Genomic DNA, 19,220 nt, shown 5'->3' with positions numbered 1-19,220 from the left:
AGAAAGAACTGATATAAGTATATTAATATAACAATGCTGGTTATGCAAAATTGGTGCTATCTAACTTTTTAGCCCTGTAAAGCCTGGCTAATGAAATAATAGTAAAAAAAAAATAATCTGTATTGCACCTTTAGACATAATTGAGAAAAAAAATGGTTTTGATTTTTTTTTTTTATATGATACATTTTGTATTATATTTGACGCTCCGGGTGTTATGAGGTTTGGCTTTTATACCAAATTGTTTTCTTTTTTTAGAAACAAAAACATTTGGAACATTATCAATAAATTGGTTATTTTTTCCCCCAAAACATGAACCTTTTAACATTTTACATATTATTTAATTTTTTTTTATTTTGGTAGGATTTTTTTAAAAAATGTAGGACTTATTCTAATCAAGTAAAACATCATATTTGAATATTACTAACAAAGAAATGTTAATGCAAATGCTCTGCAAGTTTTTTTAGAAAATGGCAAAGACTTTGACCTTAAAATGTATGTTGGCTACGTCAGGAAGGCTGTCAATTTTGACTACATATTTAACAGGACTCTACTGTGTGTAATGCATCAATAATCCACCAGAGGGCAAAAGACGTGTATCAGATAGTATGCAACCATTTCAAGAGAACATTGATCATATAAATAATGCAGGTGTGTAAAAACATGAAGTATTAAAGATGATACAAATGGAAAAAATTTGAGTGTCCCTTTAATACAATATGTTGCCCAAATCATATAAGTTCTCCTGGTAACAAATTAAAATTGTGATTGTGAGCAGGTTTTATTGTTTCTTTTGTTTTTCATTAAATAACAAATATTTCTTAGAGTAACAAGGGCAATTTTGAACATTAATAATTAGGAAATTAATTGGTTTGTTAACATATAAAAATCTGCTTCTGATGGCAGAACATGCTTTTAGGAGTTTTGAAGGTATAAAATAAAATAAGGAATTGCATGTAGGGATGGGCGAATTCGAAATATAAAACGTATTTTGATACATTCGTTCGTTCAAATCGAATTTCGAATGTTTATATAACATTCTATTTTTGCATTTTCGTTTTCAAAATTTTCAATAAAATTTGAAAATATTTGTTCGAATAATAGAATGTTTAGCTATGTATTCATTCAATTTTGAAATGTAATATTCAAATTCAAATGTAACATTCGAATTTGAATGTAAGATTCAAATTCGAAATAGTATTTCTAGTCTACAACTGTGTTTTTTATAAATGTAATATTCAAATTTGAATGTGACATTCGAATTCGAATATCACATTCGAATTCGAAATAGTATTTCTAGTCTAATACTGTGTTTTATAAATGTAATATTCAAATTCAAATATAACATTTGAGTTCGAATGTGACATTTGAATTCAAAATAGTATTTCTAGTCTAATACTGTCTTTTATAAATGTAATATTCGAATTTGAATGTGACATTGGAATTCGAATGTGACATTGGAATTCGAAATAGTATTTCTAGTCTACAATTGTGTTTTATAAATGTCACATTCAAATGTGACATTCGAAACTGAAATGTGACATTCGAAAACTGTAAATAACATTCGATAATAGAATTTTTAAGAATATTCATTCTTATCAACATTCTATTATGTAAATCGAATTTCAACAATAACATTCGTTCTAACATTCAAATTCAAATATAAACTCAATCGCCCATCCCTAATTGCATGACATCAAACTCCATGGTTAAAGTTTTTTATATGGATTGGAATGGAGCCCAACTTAACCAAAATGCTTCCAATAAGTGTTTGAAATAGCACAAGAATATGTCCAAAAGCACTGTAAGAAAGATCAGGTCCTAAGCTAATGTGTTTACATTGATTGGCAAAAAAGTTAGTAAAAACTTTTAGAACAAGCATTTTTTTAAACATATGTATCTTGCATCTGAGCAAACTTGAAAATTATAGTCAAATTTGTACCTTTTATATTTTATTATGTCTATGTAATGTAAATATTGCAAATTAAAGAATTAAAGTACTCCTAATGTTTTGTACATTAATCATAAAAAACAATTATCATCTGATTCATAGATATCATCTACCGAATGGCATTCAATATGTAGCCCTAAACATTGGCGCACCCCATTGCATAACACTGCAGGAACAGTTATAGGGGTATTACTCTGTTATAAGCAGGTTCAGATTGTGGGTATCAAGGGTATTTTAAAATATCTGAAAATCTCTAGGTGGTAGACAACATATGGCATCAAATTGAGTTGTTTTATTGATGTACGACAAGCTAAAATAAGGTCACCAGGGTATAAACTTGACAGGCATTATACAGTGGACTCTAGAAAATGTATGCTCACTTGAACCATTTGTTACCATGTATTACAATGTTATTACCCAGGTATAAAACTGAATAGACATTCTGCTACTGTTATTTAGTTTGTTATATTTTATGACCTGGAGTTGCACCTAGTATACCAAAGGTGGATACTATCTTGCTACTATAAGTGTCATTAAATAGAAGTACTTTATACAGTGTTTTCATTGGTAGAGAACATATGTATTGGTCATAACAGCAAATATAATCAGTTTTCAGTAAATAGCAGTGGAGAAAATGTAGAAAACCTGTACAGTGGAGAAAATGTAGAAAACCTGTACGTAAATCATATGAATATTGTAGGGAAGGATAAAGGCCAGAGCGATATGATAGGAGTTGCAGCCAGTGCAAAAGCACCAGGGCTATTGTAACTGTGTTTCGACCAGGGCTCTGGTGCTGCACCTCTATTCCACTAGAGCATGTGTAGCTGCTGTATAAAAAGTAACAGACTGGCTGCCATGTATATTCAGCAGTCAGGCCAGCACTCCTCACATATGGAATTATCTGAGTATAAGTGGTATAAATAGGCCTTCCTAGACATGGATCTGATCTGAGCTTTCATCTGATTATGTGGTATAGAAGGGAATTTATTAAATCTAATGTTAACCTTACACATACAATAGAAGCCATAAAATATATCTAATGACTTAACTGAACATGTAATTAGCCTAAAGCAGGTTGCAGGTTCGTTTTCTACCATTTTATCTCTGTTTTAGGTGAGTGCATAAAGCATTTACCTAAACATCAGATTTTCACTAGCACTGTTGCTAATGTGTTTAAAATAAATATACTATTGCTAATAAGCCTCTGTTGTTCTGTTATCCTGTTGTTCTGTCTGCTAATGTAAAAATAAAGTCAGGTGATTCAAATGTATTTTTACTAGGCCCATTATTTTTTTTTTTTTTTAATCTGTATTTTGGCAAAAAGAAGGCATTTCAAAGTGCAGTTTGTCAATCTTATATTATTTAATGTATAACATTCCGTATTTTGTTGCTGGCATGTCATCTATACCACAGATAGTTACTTCAGAATCCAATGGCAATGATAAAAAAAATCTGTGACTACAATTTTATTCACAATGGCTCCATTTTTGTAACTGTAAATAAAAACAAGCTTACATACAACCCCTGCACTGAAAGAAATAAAGAAAAAAGGGGGGAGTAGATGAGGCGCTAAAAAAAGCACTAGAGGTTAATGATCTATGGACGGATGTATAGGGTGTACCTTCCCTTTAGCTTAAAAGGTTTTTCCTTGTATATTACTATCTACAGTTACCATTCAATATTTGAGCAATTAGTCAGATCTTTATTAGAATCAAATGAGATAGAAAATGTGTTCAAGTATATAGAAACAAACTTAATAGATTAAATATCAATTTATTATACCACATTAAAAGTTCCTCCAGAATTATAAAGTAAGTGCGGTTAGCTTCATAAAAAATTAAGAATAAAAACAAGTAAAAAAAGTGTTGCAATACTAAAAAATGGCTTTCACTAAAGCTAGGCATTTACATAAAAAAAATCACATAAAGAAATTTTATAAACAGCCAATTGAATGCGTTATGGGCTATATGTAAACTTAAAAATCGCTATTCCTAGCGTATTTAGAGTCTAAACTCAGATGATTAAGTTGTGGCAGTCTCTCTTTGTTTGCAATTGTAGCAATACCTCTTTGCTTATAATAGTAGTAGTATCTTTTTGTTTGCAATAGTAGCAATGTCTCTTTGTTTGTAAATATAGCAATATCTTCTTAATTACAGCAATGGTTTAGATGCCAGTAGTAACAATAAATTGTGACCTCTTTTCTCCTGAACACCAGGACCTCTACAAAGTCTTTATGTAGAAAAACAATGCACCGGAACTATCAGACTATGCATGAAAGAAACTACCATGTGAGTTTCACTTGGATGTCGATTTCTTGACTATTTTTGCTAGAAGAGTAATACTAAAAAAAGGTGGAAGCAATAATTTATTGTACAGCCAGAGAGAAGCATTTCTCAAGTCGACAAGCAGAATAGTATTATTTGAAATAAATAAGTAAAGCCCTGTTGCATTATGGTTGTCCTGATAAAGATATGATGTTTTATTGTCCAGTAGCAGACCTACTCAACAGAGGGCCCTTGTGGAAAAAAAATGTGGGCCCCTTCTGCCCCTGTTATTGCCCATGATATACTATATGTACAACTGGTAGAATGTTTGGGATGAATCTTTCTGCAGAATAAAAATCAACTCCAGTTTATTAAAAAAGAAATACTGTATGTACTATAAATGAAACTGATGCACATAAAATTATTAAAATATGTTGTTTTAAATGCGGTATGATGATGTACTGAGGATATTTCAGTACATATCAATAAAAACAAACATAAATTCAATTATTATATAGAAAACTATTGAGATAATTTTGGTATCATTACAAAATAAATCCTAACAAGGTAAAATTATTTATCATTACAAAAAAGTAGACTATTTATATCTCCCATGCCATGGAGAAAGGGAACAATACACAATTTAAATATTTCCTCTTACAAGGTTTTGGTGAATTTGGGGATTTTAGGTTTGTTCTAATCACTCTGTTTCTATTTGCCTATCTTTTAACCCTTGGGGGAAACATGCTAATTATTTTTGTGATATACAGTCATGCAAACCTGCACACCCCCATGTATTACTTTATCACACACCTGTCCTTGTTGGAAATGTGGTATATATCTACAACAGTGCCCAAGCTTTTGTCTCTCTTGCTGACCAGTGACAAAAGGATTTCATTTGAGTTTTGTTTTGCGCAGCTCTACATGTTCCATGGCTTAGGAATCACAGAGTGTTGGTTGCTTGGGGTAATGGCCTTTGACCGATGTAATGCGATCTGCAAACCTCTTAAGTACAGTGCTATTATGCATACCAGAAGGTGTAATCAACTGGCCTTGATCTGCTGGTCTTCTGGATTTCTTTCTTCAGCTATTCCAATGACTTTAACCCTAAAGCTGCCCTTCTGTGGGCCGAATAACATAAACCACTACTTCTGTGACCTAGCGCCCCTCATGGATTTGGCATGTATAGATACATCACTAAACCAAACTATAAATAAGTGTGTCATTTGCATTATCAACTTGGCTTGCCTATTTTTTATCATATTAATGTACCTTCTCATTATAGTTTCCATCATGAAAATAAGGTCCATCAGAGGTCGACTAAAAGCCTTCTCTACCTGTTCTTCTCATCTTACAGTAGTGGTGCTCTTTTTTGGCACTGCTTTTATTGTGTATGTTAGCCCAAAAGGTGCCCATTCAATGGACTATGACAAGTTCTTTGCCTTAGTGTATGCTATGTTTATTCCATTTTTAAACCCTTTTATTTACAGCTTAAGAAACCAAGAAGTGAAGATGGCCATTAAAAAAGATTTTCAAATACTTCTGCAATACATATTTTTAAGATAATTAAAATGTTTATCTCTATCTGTATTTCTGTACTAACTAAAGCATCATGAAGAAATCATCTTGAAATCTATATTCTACGTATGGTTTTCTATTTTATTGGCAAGGTCTAGTAAACATAAACATTACTAATAATAAATCAGAATAATGAACGGTAAGGCATCCAGGAACACGAAAAAAGACATTCCCTATAAATAATGATTTTAGGCTGTATGTTTTTACTTTGTAAAGTGTTTCTGATTTTGGTATTGTCATAACTGAGCATGGGGAACCCAAAATATAACTTCAAGATACTAAGAAAAAATGTATCTTGAAGTTATATTTTGGTTATATATCAAATTGACAAATAATTTTATGTAATAATTGTCATTGCAACATTCTGCTCAAGATTGTTATGTTTTAACCTAACCTGATATTGTGGTTATTTGATTTTGTTTAGTGTGACAAATAATATAAATAATGCTTTTAAAAAAAATTTTTTCCATAGGCTCAATTTCTTCCTTAAAAGGACATTAAACACTAACTTAATTTTATAAGCAAAATATTAAGGCTATTGCCCACCCCCTTCTAATCATGGGTGCCACCATGTTGAAATCACGCCTTTTACTACATTCCAGTGCAGATGTGTTTGCAACTCTCCTTCACATACCTGCAGTGTAGCCTAAGTTCCAAAATGACAGCACCCATGGTTAGAGGAAGGGACATGAATTGTATTTAATGTTTTGTTTTTTTTTAAATATATTTTAATTAATGAGGTCACAATTGTACAGTACAGACGTCACATTTCCATACATTACATCAGAAATATCAGTACATGTTACATTATATGTATGTACATTATATTCTCTAGTAGATCAGCAGATGCACTTTCAAGCAAGACATAAATAGAAGTTTTGTAATCCTTGGATAAGTCGTGGACACAACAGATTCACTGTAACATTATTATGGATATTCATCCGCACTCTACCATGTAACCCTCAAAAAAATGTTTTTATATCCCTACTAACTAACATAACTAGTAACTATAAACACAAAAACTCAGTTAACCATAAACCAACAGTTCCATCAAGGAGGGGTGGGGAAGGAGGGGAGAGAAAAAAAAAAACCCTCACTTTGCTAGGAAAAGAAAGTTTCAATTGACATATCTCCCATTACATCTGAAACCTCTTGTGTAGGGGAGGCATTGAATAAGGATACCAATTCTCCCCTCAGTGTAGCTTCTATCATATTTGATTACGGCAGAAGTAGCTGAAACATGTCAGCATTAGTGACTAGCATACCCCAGATGAATGCATAACTTGGAATGAAGCTGCTAACCTGTTTTTAAAATTTGTGAAAAATAAAGGACTTTTAATTTTACCTGCAAGACTCCGGATTACTCCTTTACAAGCATTGTGCAATTGAATTTTCATAGCTTCTATCATAATCTTGTGTTGCATAAAAGGTTTGAGAATTTGTTTTTGTCTCCCATTTGGTAGCTTTTCTATAAAGGCTTTCCATTTTCTCAAACAGGTCGGGAGTCTATGTTTTACATCCAAGATTGCATCTTGTTGTTCTATGAATAATTGTTTATATAAGGCTTTTTTAAAATGTGTCAAGGTGGGTGGGTTCTTGGGGCACCAAAGGGTTAATATACAGTTTCTAGCTACTAGTGTGCAAAGGGTCAGCAAAGCATGAAATTTATGGTTCACGTTATCCCAGAGAAATAGGTCAATCTTAGCGAGATCAAATTTAATGTTGATAGCAAGGGTGGTTTTAATCCAATACTGGATAATACCCTAAAATCGCCTAATCATTGGGCATTCCAGAAAACAATGAGATAGGGAGGGGTTAGGGTGTTGGCATTTCATGCAAATATTTGGGTTTTGGGGGTTCCACTTTGCCCTCCTACTAGGTGTAATGTAGTCCCTATTAAGTAATCTAGTTTGTGCCTCTCTCATTGTCATGTTTAGTGTAGCTGATTTAGTCTTGATAAGGACTATTTTTCAAATCTGCAATGGTGAGTTCAGTTGTTGTGCCTAACTGCAGTTTGCCCAAGATATCAGTGTGAACTTCAGTTGTTTGCCTTCTCAGTAGTTCTTGATAAAACCTCCCCAGAGAACCTCCCCAGGGTAAATGCAGTCTGTGAAATTGCGAATGGGGCTTGGCTCCAAAATTTTGGATTGGATTCAACTAAGGTCGTTATGCAGTGTTGAAGTTGTAGATAAGCGTAGAAGTGCATATGAGGGATGTCAAATTTAGTTCTCAAGTCCTGAAATGTTCTTACAGTGTGCGACAATGGATCCAGAGCATCCCCCACCCTGCTCAAACCCTTCTCCCTCCAAAATTCAAAATGTGCGTAAGTCATTTCCGGGTGGGAAGTTCGCATTTCCAGATATAGGAATGAACTTAGGAGATGGTTGTGCTTTTCCTAGTTTTTTATGGGCCTGTGACCAAGCCACAAGAGGATCTTTTTATAAAAGATTGTTTTTAATGTGTTGTGGGAGATCTTTCAGGGGACAATATGGAACATAAGCCAGGGCATATGGGGCTGTAACTGATTCTTCCAGGGCTTTGTCATAGAAATGTTTTGTATTCAGTTGCCAGTCCATTACCACCCGTAGCAAGGCCGCCCAATTATATAGCCGAATATTTGGAAGACCCAATCCTCTATCTAGATAAGGAAGTTGAAGTTTTTGGGTAGCTATCCTCGGTTTAGGTCCACGCCAAATAAATTGTCTTAGGGCCCTCTCCATTCTCCTAATATCACCTTTAGCCAATAAAAAAGGTAGCATTAACATAGAATACAGAATTTTTGGCAAGAGTGACATTTTGTATAGGTTAATACGGCCGGTGAGGCCTAAAGGAAGATCCTTCCACCTAGCAAGTTGAGAACATATAGAAGTACACTGTGATTCAATGTTTAGTTTATACAGGGTATGAGGGTTTTTGTTCAAGTTTATACCCAGGTAGGATAGTGAATTAGACACCTCCTTAAAGGGATACACTGTATCATCAGTGTCATCCCTGCACAACCACAGTATTTTTGACATAGATTTATTAATCTTGTAGCCTGACAGTGTACCAAAGGGTCTCTATGATCCTAGGAATATGAAGTTTTGGAGAGTCAACAAATAAAAGCATATCGTCTGCATATAAGGCCAGCTTGTGCGCATTGTTATTGATGTTCACACCTGGGAATACCTGTTTTAGCCTCACCGCGAGGGGTTCTATAGCTAGGTCAAAGATCAACGGGGATAGAGGGCACCCATGCCTGGTACTTCTTTCCAAGGTAAAATCCGATGAGAAACTACCATTAACTAGTATGCGGGCCATGGGGGTTGAGTATAACTTATGCAAGACTTGTAAGTAGGGGCCCTGAAAATTGAAACGTTCTAGTGCTCTGAATAGATAAGGCCATTCCACTCGATCGAAAGCTTTTTCTGCATCGAGGGATAATAGAAAAGCTCCCGACCCTCCAACAGGTGAGTTAGAGGTCCATTTCTTCTAGTAATGATTTATAACCTGAAGCACTCTTCTAAGATTTGTCACTGAGGTTCGCCTATAAACAAATCCCGTTTGATCGGGGTGAAGAAGGGAGGGTAAAATGGTTTTTAAGCATTGAGGAGCGAGATTGGGCGATAAGATTCTGGAAGTGAATGGTCCTTCCCTGGTTTGAGAAGCAGAGTGATGTGTGCAGAGGAAAAGGTACTAAAGGGCAAAATGTTACCTCCTAAAAGGCCATCATAAAGTCTATTTAGGGTAGGTGATTCCTGGGGCAATAATAATCAGTAGAATTCTGTCGGGAGGCCATCAGGCCCCGCCGCCTTCCCAAGAGCCAAAGACTTAATTGTGAGCTGAGTCTCCTCTAATGAGATGGGTGCATTAAGTGATTCTAATTGTTCGTCATTCAGTTCCAAAACTGCTCAGACGTAGCTTCATCAGCTTCGGGTTGTTTGGTGTATAAATTTTAAAAATATGACGCAAAGCACTGTGCTACCTCGGATGTTGACTTGTAAGTAACACCCTTATATTGTAATGCTGCCACTTCCCCTCTAGTCTCCCTCCTGTTTACCAGGGATGCCAACAGTTTACCCAACCTGTTCCCAAATCTATGAAATTTACTCGCAGACTTTATGAGTCCCAACGCTGCTTTATGTCTCAAAAATGCCTCCATTTCCTCTTTAATTAAAAGGACCTCCTCATATGTCTGCTTAGATTTATTTAGACTGTATGTCCGATAAGATCCTTCAAGATCTTTCTGCAGGTCATTATATTTTTTTTCGAGTTTGCTTTTCAAGTTTGCTATGTATGATATAATCTGTCCTGTGAGAACCACTTTAGAAGTGTCCCAGAACAGGTGGGGTGTCCCTAAGTGCTGTTGGTTGTCAGTAAAGAAGTCATTCCAGCAGTGAACCAAGTATTTCTGAAAGGTCTCAGAGTGCAATAGGTAGGATGGAAATCGAAAAGTATTTCTATTTGGCCTGGGTTTATGTAATTGTAGTATAAGCCCTATTGGGGCATGATCAGATAGCAAGATTGTATGTATTTTCTCCTGTCTAACGCAAGGAATCAGAGAGTCTGATACCAAAAACATATCTATCCTGGATAGGGATCCCGCGGTTTTAGATAAGCAAGTGTAGTCCCTGTCCATTGGGTGCCTCCTTCTCCATATGTCACACACTTCCAGGTCCTGTTGTCCTACAGCATGAAATAAAGCAAGATATATTATTATTAGAAGCATTAACAGTGTATCTGCCCTCCCCCCCCCCAATCGGCCCCCTTTTACTTTCAAACGATGTTGGCAGATGCAGCCAGACTGTCCCTGATATTTTCAATCTCTGTCTAGCCCAACCTGTAAACAGGAGCATAGCCATAACCATTTATTCTCAAAGATATATTTACGTGCTGTCCATGGTAGGTGTCCTTCAGCCAGGCCCCTGTTGCTGTTCAGTAGCAAGGTAACTCTCCACAGCTTGAAGGGAATGAAAAAACTTAGGGCCATGAACCGTCTGTAGCCGAAGCTTTGCAGGGAACAGCAAGGCTACCTGTCTACCCTGCTGGTAGAGACGGGAAAAGATAGGAGTGAAATCTTTGCGTTGTCTGGATACTTCCGGAGAGAAGTCCTGGAAAAGCAGGAGCTTATTGCCTTCATAGACCACCTCTTTCTGCGCTCTGTAAGCTCTGAGAATCCGCAATTTCTCTTGAAAATTAAGGCACTTGAAAATGACTTGCCTCGGTTTTGCATTGTTATTGTCAGTATTGCGTTCTGGACCCACTCTGTCAGCCCTTTCAACATCTATAGGGAGAATATCTTGAGGTATGCCCAGCATTTTTGGAAATACTAAGGCTGTGAAGGCAAGCAGATCTTTGCCCTGGACCTTTTCGGGCAAGCCTACTATACGCAGGTTATTGCGACGACTGCGGTTCTCTAGGTCCTCCACTCACTCTTGAAGGATTTTGTTCTGACGTACTAATTGCTGTAAAGTGTTACCAGCCTCTGTCTGTCTGTCCTCCACATCTGAAATCCTATTTTCTGCAGTAGTGAGACGGGTTGAATATTGTCATACCTCACTTGTCAGTGTGTCCAGGCCAGATTGCAGTGTCTCCATTTTAGGGAGAAAAAAGGATTTTAAATCTTTCATGAGTTGGCTTTGGTCTGTATTGGGAGAAGTGTTTTCCATAGAGTGTGGAGAGATCTCTGTTAGGACCTCAATCTGAGGTTTGTTTTTCTTGTCACCAGCTTTGTGTTTGTGCTCATGTCAAATGAATGTGGATGTGCAATCTTCTGAAAATATTTGTCCACTTTCATGGGTGTATAATCAGATGTGAGAGGATCAAGCTTGAATTTCAGTATGAAAATGCAGTGTTCTCAAGTTCCAACTTTACTTATGTGCTTATATCTGTTATGCACTTAGAAATGATTCCAACTTTACTTATGTGCTTATGTCTGTTATGCACTTAGAAGTGAAGGTTCCCAAGTACAGGAAAAAAAACATTTAGCTATACCAGCTATGTGTTTGAAGTGCTTCTCCTGTCCTGCCGGTTTTACTCTCCTCCTCTTTCTCTTAGGGGATGCGAGCCACACTTGCAGTGATAAAAAATTGCTATATCAGCAATGAAGCTGTTAAGTGCTTTTTGTCTGCTTCTTTTACCGTTCAGGAGTTATGGAGCACAGGTACAGTCACAGAAAAATTAAATTATAACAGCTATGCAGCCAGCAGCGTTATCTGTCCGGCAAAGAGACACTCAAAGTTTGAAAACTACAGGCGCAGTCATAAAAAATTTAGCTATACCAGCTACGAAAGTTAAGTGTCTTTTTTCCTCCAACTCTCCTCCCCCCCCCCCTCTCAGGGGATGCGTGCCACAAGTATAATAATATAAGTTTGTGATATCGGCTAAGAAACTTTCAGGTGCTTTTGTCTGTTACGTTTTCTGTTCAGGAGTTATGAAGCACAAGTACAGTCACAGAAAATGTAGCTATACCAGCTATGCAGCAAGAAGCGTTATCTGACTAGCAAAGAGTCACTCAAAGTTTGAAGGCCACACGTGCAGCCTTAAAAAATTTAGTTATACCAGCTATGAAAGTTCAGTGTCTCTTTTCTTTCCCTTCCCTTCTCCCGCAAGTTTCTTTTAGGGGGTCTAATAACAGTACCGATATCAGAGTCTCTTCTCCACTACTCCTTCCCAGGGCCGTTCACTATTTTGGGTACTCACTGTTTCAAGCTAGCGGCCCAGACAGCAGAGATCCCCACACAAACACTGAGCCCACGCGTGTGGGAGATATTAGCCCCAAGCTTGTACTCACGGTCCGGGTGTGGCTGTCCGGTCTCAGAGATTCAGTCAGATGCGACTTTGTGTCGTGCTTATCCACAGTTCCTCTGTCGCTATGTGCCAGGTCCTCTCGCTCTAGCAAAATAGCGCCAATGTAGTTGTGCCGTCAGTAATTTGCAGGATTCCGGAGGCTAGGGCCAATGTTTTTGCCCTTCAAGTTCAGGGGAGCAGTCAGCTCGATGCAGGGAAACAGCGCCTAGCAAGCTCTATGTGTGGGGAACAGATGGGGTTTCATTTTTGCAGGTTTTGATGCCTTAGAGTTACGGAGCTCTTTGCAGCACCGCCATCTTCTAGTCCCGCCTACCGGAAGTCCGGTATTTAATGTTTAGTGTCCATTTTAACATAGAATTTTACTGGAATTGTGTGTTTTGATGATTTGCGAGCTTCACTACTCTTGTCTAAGTTTGAGCTTGCTTTTCTTACATCTTTCTTTACATTATTTGTTTTTTTTTATCCTGTTCAACATTAATCCTTCATTTACAAATGATAGTACCACTGATTGTTTTGATTTTTTAGGACTTTTCTTCATCCTTATCTTTTTACTTATTTAAATGGTGACTTTTAAAGAATTTATACTTATCTGTTATACCCCATTCTCCCTATTGTTTTTTTTTATTTCTATTTTGATAGTGCTGACTTTGATTGTATTAGTTTTTAATTAATGTCTTTCTGCAAATATTATGTTTTTAATTTGTTTAAAGTTATACAACTCAATAAAATAATGTACAATTTAATAAAAAATGCTTTCTTATGAGCGTGCTTCGTCATTTGCAGATGACTGTTGTAGCAATAAAAAACACCTAATTGTTTTTATATTGCAGGTTTTAATAAGTATGGCTGCACAACAAATTCTAAAGCATATATGATTTAAAAAAAATAACCTATACAAACCACTGTCAAATTACTACATCAATCAAAGAGCTTCTTAAAGAGATATTACGCAAACAAATGAAGTCCCAATCAAAATTATATTTAGGCCCACTGTAATTAACCATAGAACATAGTTTTTTTTCACCGTCCCCAAAGTGGATGTCAAGGCCATTTTTAGAGGAGGGTGAATCGGGTTACAAGGAAGAACTGTCTACTTATTGGACTATTAAAGTTAGACAGCATTTGACAGGAGTAGCAATGTCATACAAGTGCAGCTGCCCAGCTTACCTGTGTCCCATCAAGTACTGGTACAACTCACACTAGAGCAGGTGCACATAGTTTATATAGATATGTATTTAAAGGGACATGCCACCAACATTTTTTCTTTTTTGATTTAGAAAGAGAATGCAATTTTAAACATCTTTCTAATTTACTTATATTTTCTAATTTGTTTTATTCTCTTGATATTCTTTGATGAAAAGCATATCTAGATATGCTCACTAGCTGCTGATTGGTTGTTGCACATAGAAGCTTCATGTGATTGGCTCACCATGTGCATTGCTTTTTCTTCAACTAAGGATATTTAAAAAATTAAGCAAAATAAATAATGGAAGTAAATTGTAATGTTATTTAAATTTTTATTCTCTATCTGAATCATGAAAGAAAGATTTTGGGTTTAGTGGCCCTTTAAGCAGTAGCCACAGCCAACAGTGACATGTATGTGGGTTTCAGGGCTAGCTTGGCTTGTGCTGTGCTAACTGCTTTCTCAATATGCTCCTCTACATAGTGCAGCCCACAGAACCAAGCAGCTGGGATGTGAGTGGCATTCTCTGTACTGATTTGATCTCCATACACAAACTTTGCCCTGTTTGCTTTCCACAGATGACTTATAGCAGGGCAAAGGTAAAGTCCATTCTCCTACTGCCCTTTGAAACCCTTTTTTTTTTTTTAAACTTTATACCATCTTACATCTTTTAAATAATTTTTTAAACTAATTTTGATCAGACAGTGTTCATATACTTTTACATGTATTTATGTTGTGTTTAATGCAACTTGTTTTTCTTCCCCTACACTTTACACAAGCATTGAAGTCTTGTTAACCCAACGTGCATTAAATTAAACTGTGCTAGAGCAAACTAGTTTACTATTTAAACACGTAAAAAAGAAAGAGTAGGTACCAATATAAGAACACAGCTAAAGAAGGACAAAGACTGCACTCAAAATACAAGCGCTTTATTACAAAAATAACAGGAGCAAAAGACTGTCCATGTATAGCAGCAGAGCTGGGCACTTAAGTGTACAGGACACGCTCCGTTCATTAGACTTCCACTGGAGAGCAAAGGCAATTGGTAAGTATGGATGTACCCTTGGGCTCTTAAGTGTCAACAGACACACCGGGTGACCCATTTCCTCCAAGATACTCCTTGGTAGTCTGTGCAAAGACAGTTGTGAACTGCTATAAGCAGTGATGAGGGCAAGTTTCAAGTAAAGTCCAAGAGCTGAATACTGTTAGACGAGTGAGATGTGGAGACACAAGACTAGGAAACCACTTACTAACCTCTGCAGTATAATCCCATTTGCCAGGTGCATCCAAAGGCTTCCTCCGATCAGGATCAAGGTTGTAATTCGCCGGAGTCTTCACTTGCAATATTTAAAAAAAAAAAAACGCCTCACTCAAGGCAGCTATTCTCTGTGTTGGACGTAGCAACTATGTCATCGGAACTCCAGCATTATGCGTTTCACCCCTCCCACACAAGGCTGGATACGGGGCTTCATCAGATGTGGTGACACAAGGTTTCCATCCTATTTATACAGTTAAATGCCTTTAAAAACAACGCCTCTTAAGTTACTTTTAAAGAGACAAATCGCTACTATGTATACATGTTATTAAAATAACGTACAGATGCAGTTTCTAATATAAACATAGACTGTACAAGGTAGAGTTAAAGTGACGCCAGGTAAGATAGGTTAAACAATATGTAGCCTTAAATATCAATCACCTCATTTATACCTCAATTTCATACAGCTATTAGCAGTGGATTACATCACCCAAAGTAGCATTTGAATGAAGTATATTCTAAGCTATTATAAGCATTTTACAGATGTTTCTTTATATTACTTGACAGCATTTTATAAAAAACAGGAATACTCTATTTTTTGATTCAGCCCAAAAGGAGCAAGAGTGTTCAATCTGTACATCCATCCGGATCTGTGCTGTAATAATAGTCTATCCAGATCTCCACCTCTCCTATTTGGTTTTAGATGCTCTATACCCATAACTTTAAGTTTGGTGAAATCTGAGTTATGAGCCATCTTGAAGTGCCTAGCCACTGGGCTATCCATATCTTCATTCTTAATGTCATCCCTGTGTTCCCTAATTTTATTTTTCAGTTCCCTTGTCATTTTCCCGACATAGAATTTGGGACACAGACAGTTCAATAGATAGATTAAATTTTTTTGTAGTACATGTGAGCCTCTCTTTTACATACTGTGTTCTTGTTCTTGTCAGTGTGCAGAACGTAGATGATTTAATCATGAAGGTACAGTACACACATTGTCCACAGGGGTAACTACCCCTTGGTCCTAAATTTCTCTCAACCAATTGGAAAACTGTTCTTTTTTGAATTCACTATGAACCAGTTTTTCTTCGATATTAGGGGCCCTTTCAGCTGTCAAAAGGGGTACTCAGAAATAGAACATTTCAGCGATACATCACTGGACAGTACATGCCAGTGTTTGTTAAGAATACCACGCAACTTATACCAGTGCGAATCATATTTGGTAATCAATCTCATTTGGCTACTGCCCCTTGATCTACCTTTCTTATGATACAAGAGCTCACTTCTAGGTGTGTATCTTGCTCTTGTCCATGCTTTTTTAATGTGTTTCCTAGCGTACCCCCTTGACAGAAATCTTTGTGCCATTTGTTCTGCTTGCTCCTCAAATGAGCTCTCAGTGGAACAGCACCTTTTTAGTCTCAAAAATTGTCCCACCAGGACCCTATTTTTCTTGGGCTCCGGATGGTTGCTGGTTGCATGCAACAGACTATTGATAGCCGTCTCCTTTCTGTACACCTTAGTATGTAGTGCACTATTCTCTTTGAAGATTTTCAAATCAAGAAATGTTGCTTCTGACTTACATAATATATTATGAATAGATTGAGATTGTTGTTATTAAGTAAGCTGACAAACTCTGATACTGATTTTTCATCACCTTTCCACAGTACCAGAATATCATCAACATATCTCAACCATAGGGCAACATGTTCCTCCACCCATTGTGACAATTCATGAAACACATGATTTGTTTCCCAAAAGTCAAGATGTAAACAGGCATATAGCTTACCATCAAAGCTGAAAATATTATTGCTTTAAAACAAACTCCAATAGTTGCAGTACCAAGTTAGTATTTTCTTTGTACTCCTGCCCTCTTAGTTCTAGAAAATATCTAGCTGCTCTTAATCCTACTTTATGAGGGATAGACGAGTACAATGACTCACCATCTAAGGTGACTAGCAGCATTTCATCATCAACTGTTATCTTATCCAATCTCTTAAGTACTTCCCCTGTATCTCGGACCTAGGAGGTAAGCAACTCCAAAAAGGGACGCAGGAAAAAGTCCACATAGTGGCTAATTCCCTCCATAGGGCCTCCTATCCCAAAGATATATGGGCGCCCTGGTGAATGCTTAAGATTTTTATGAAGCTTGGGAATGCAATAAAAAGTAGGGCTCACAGGAAACATTATAAATGGATTCAAACTCCTTATTGGTAACAAGGCTTTTATCTCTCGCTTCATTCAGAAGGAACAGCAATTCATTACATATTTTCTCATATTCCGCTGCATTTACCATCTCATATTGATCTTTAATTTGTAATGGTGTTTTTACTTCCTGTACATACATCTCCTGATCCAAAATGACTATGTTGCCACCCTTATCCGATGGTTTGAACACCATATCTTTCTTATTTATCAACTCTTGAAGGGCTTGCCTCTCCTGTCTGTTTAAATTGTCACTGACAATTCCTGTGATACCAATTTTATTAGCGTCTTCTTCTACACACTTAACAAAAGTATGAATACTATAAGATAAAGACAGCTGAGGCATGTATTAAGACTTCGGTTTAAATCACAATTTCTTGGGATATGTTATTTCAGTGCCTGCTCTGTCTTGTTCTTCAAGTAGTGATACCAGATCATTTACAGTTGCAAGATCTGATTCTTCAGTTAATAGGCCTGTATTTACTCAATTTTTCCACATTTTTTTAAGAATGAATTTTCTTGCATATAGGTTAAGGTCTTTTATGAACTCAAATTTATCCAGGGGATTATTGAGGCAGAAAGTTAGGCCTTTTTTGAGCAAACTGATATGTGCTAAGGTTAAAATAGCAGATAAAAGGTTGACAACTGTCAACTCACCTTCCTTTTCAACAGTTTGCTCAAAAGTGCCTAGGAGGGATTCTAACTCAATTGGTTCTTTGCCACAATTCTGTTCCCTGTACTATTCTTGTATCTCCCCCCTCTTCCTCTCAGTCTTGGGGGCATTTTTATCCAGCTCTGTATGGAGCTTGATGCTACCCTTTGTAAAATCGTCCTGATCTTTCATCATTATGCATCTCTTTCTAAACTTAAAGGGACATTTAACTAATTTTTTCTTTCTTTCATGATTCATATAGAGCATGCAATTTTAAGCAACTTTCTAATTTACTCCTATTATCAATTTTTCTTTGTTCTCTTGCTATCTTAATTTAAAAAGCAGGAATGCGATGCATAGGAGCCAGCCCATTTTTGGTTGAGAACCTGGGTTATGCTTGCTTATTGGTGGGTAAATGTAATCCTCCAATAAGCAAGTGCTATTCATGGTGCTGAACCTAAAATGGGCTGGCTGCTAAGATTTTTATTCCTGCTTTTAAAATAAAGATAGCAAGAGAACGAAGAAAAATTTATAATAGGAGTAAGTTAGAAAGTTGTTTAAAATTTCATGCTCTGAATCATGAAAGAAAAAAAAATTGGGTTCAGTTTCCCTTTAACCGCTCACTTAAGCCAACGCTGGTATTACAAGTTTTCTTCAAGCCGGCGTTAGCCTCAGAAAAGTGAGCGTTGAGCAAAATCTAGCTCCACATCTCACTGCAATACCAGCGCTGCTTATGGTAGCGGTAAGCTGGCTAAACGTGCTCGTGCACAATTTCCCCATAGGAAACAATGGGGCTGAGCTGGCTGAAAAAAAAACTAACACCTGCAAAAATGCAGCGTTCAGCTCCTAACGCAGCCCCATTGTTTCCTATGGGGAAATGAAATTTATGTCTGCACCTAACACCCTAACATGAACCCCGAGTCTAAACACCCCTAATTTTACACTTTTTAACCCCTAATCTGCCGTCCCCAACATCGTCGCCACCTACATTATATTATTAACCCCTAATCTGCCGATCCGGACACCCCCGCCACCTACATTATACTTATGAACCCCTAATCTACTGCCCCCAACATCTCCAAACCCTACATTATAGTTATCAACCCCTAATCTGCCCCCCCAACGTCGCCACAACTATATTAAAATTATTAACCCCTAATATGCTGCCGCCAACGTCGCCGCCACTATAATAAATTCATTAACCCCTAAACCTAAGTCTAACCCTAACACCCCCCTAACTTAAATATAATTTAAATACATCTAAATAAATTTACTACAATTAAATAAATTATTCCTATTTAAAACTAAATACTTACCGATAAAATAAACCCTAAGCTAGCTACAATATA

The 19,220-nt window shown here is 36.7% G+C and overlaps 1 protein-coding gene across 1 annotated transcript; it reads left to right on the top strand.

Annotated features, from left to right (window-relative positions):
• Nucleotides 1–4,830: 4,830 nt before the first annotated feature.
• LOC128665862 (olfactory receptor 6N2-like) lies at nucleotides 4,831–5,778 on the top strand. Its single transcript, XM_053720101.1, has one exon. The coding sequence runs from the start codon at nucleotides 4,831–4,833 to the stop codon at nucleotides 5,776–5,778; it is 948 nt and encodes a 315-aa protein (XP_053576076.1).
• Nucleotides 5,779–19,220: the final 13,442 nt, after the last annotated feature.

This window comes from Bombina bombina, chromosome 1, assembly GCF_027579735.1.
Source record: "Bombina bombina isolate aBomBom1 chromosome 1, aBomBom1.pri, whole genome shotgun sequence".
Lineage (NCBI taxonomy): Eukaryota > Metazoa > Chordata > Amphibia > Anura > Bombinatoridae > Bombina > Bombina bombina.
The sequence above is the reverse complement of the archived record's forward strand: the minus strand, read 5'-3'. Positions and strand labels throughout refer to the sequence as shown.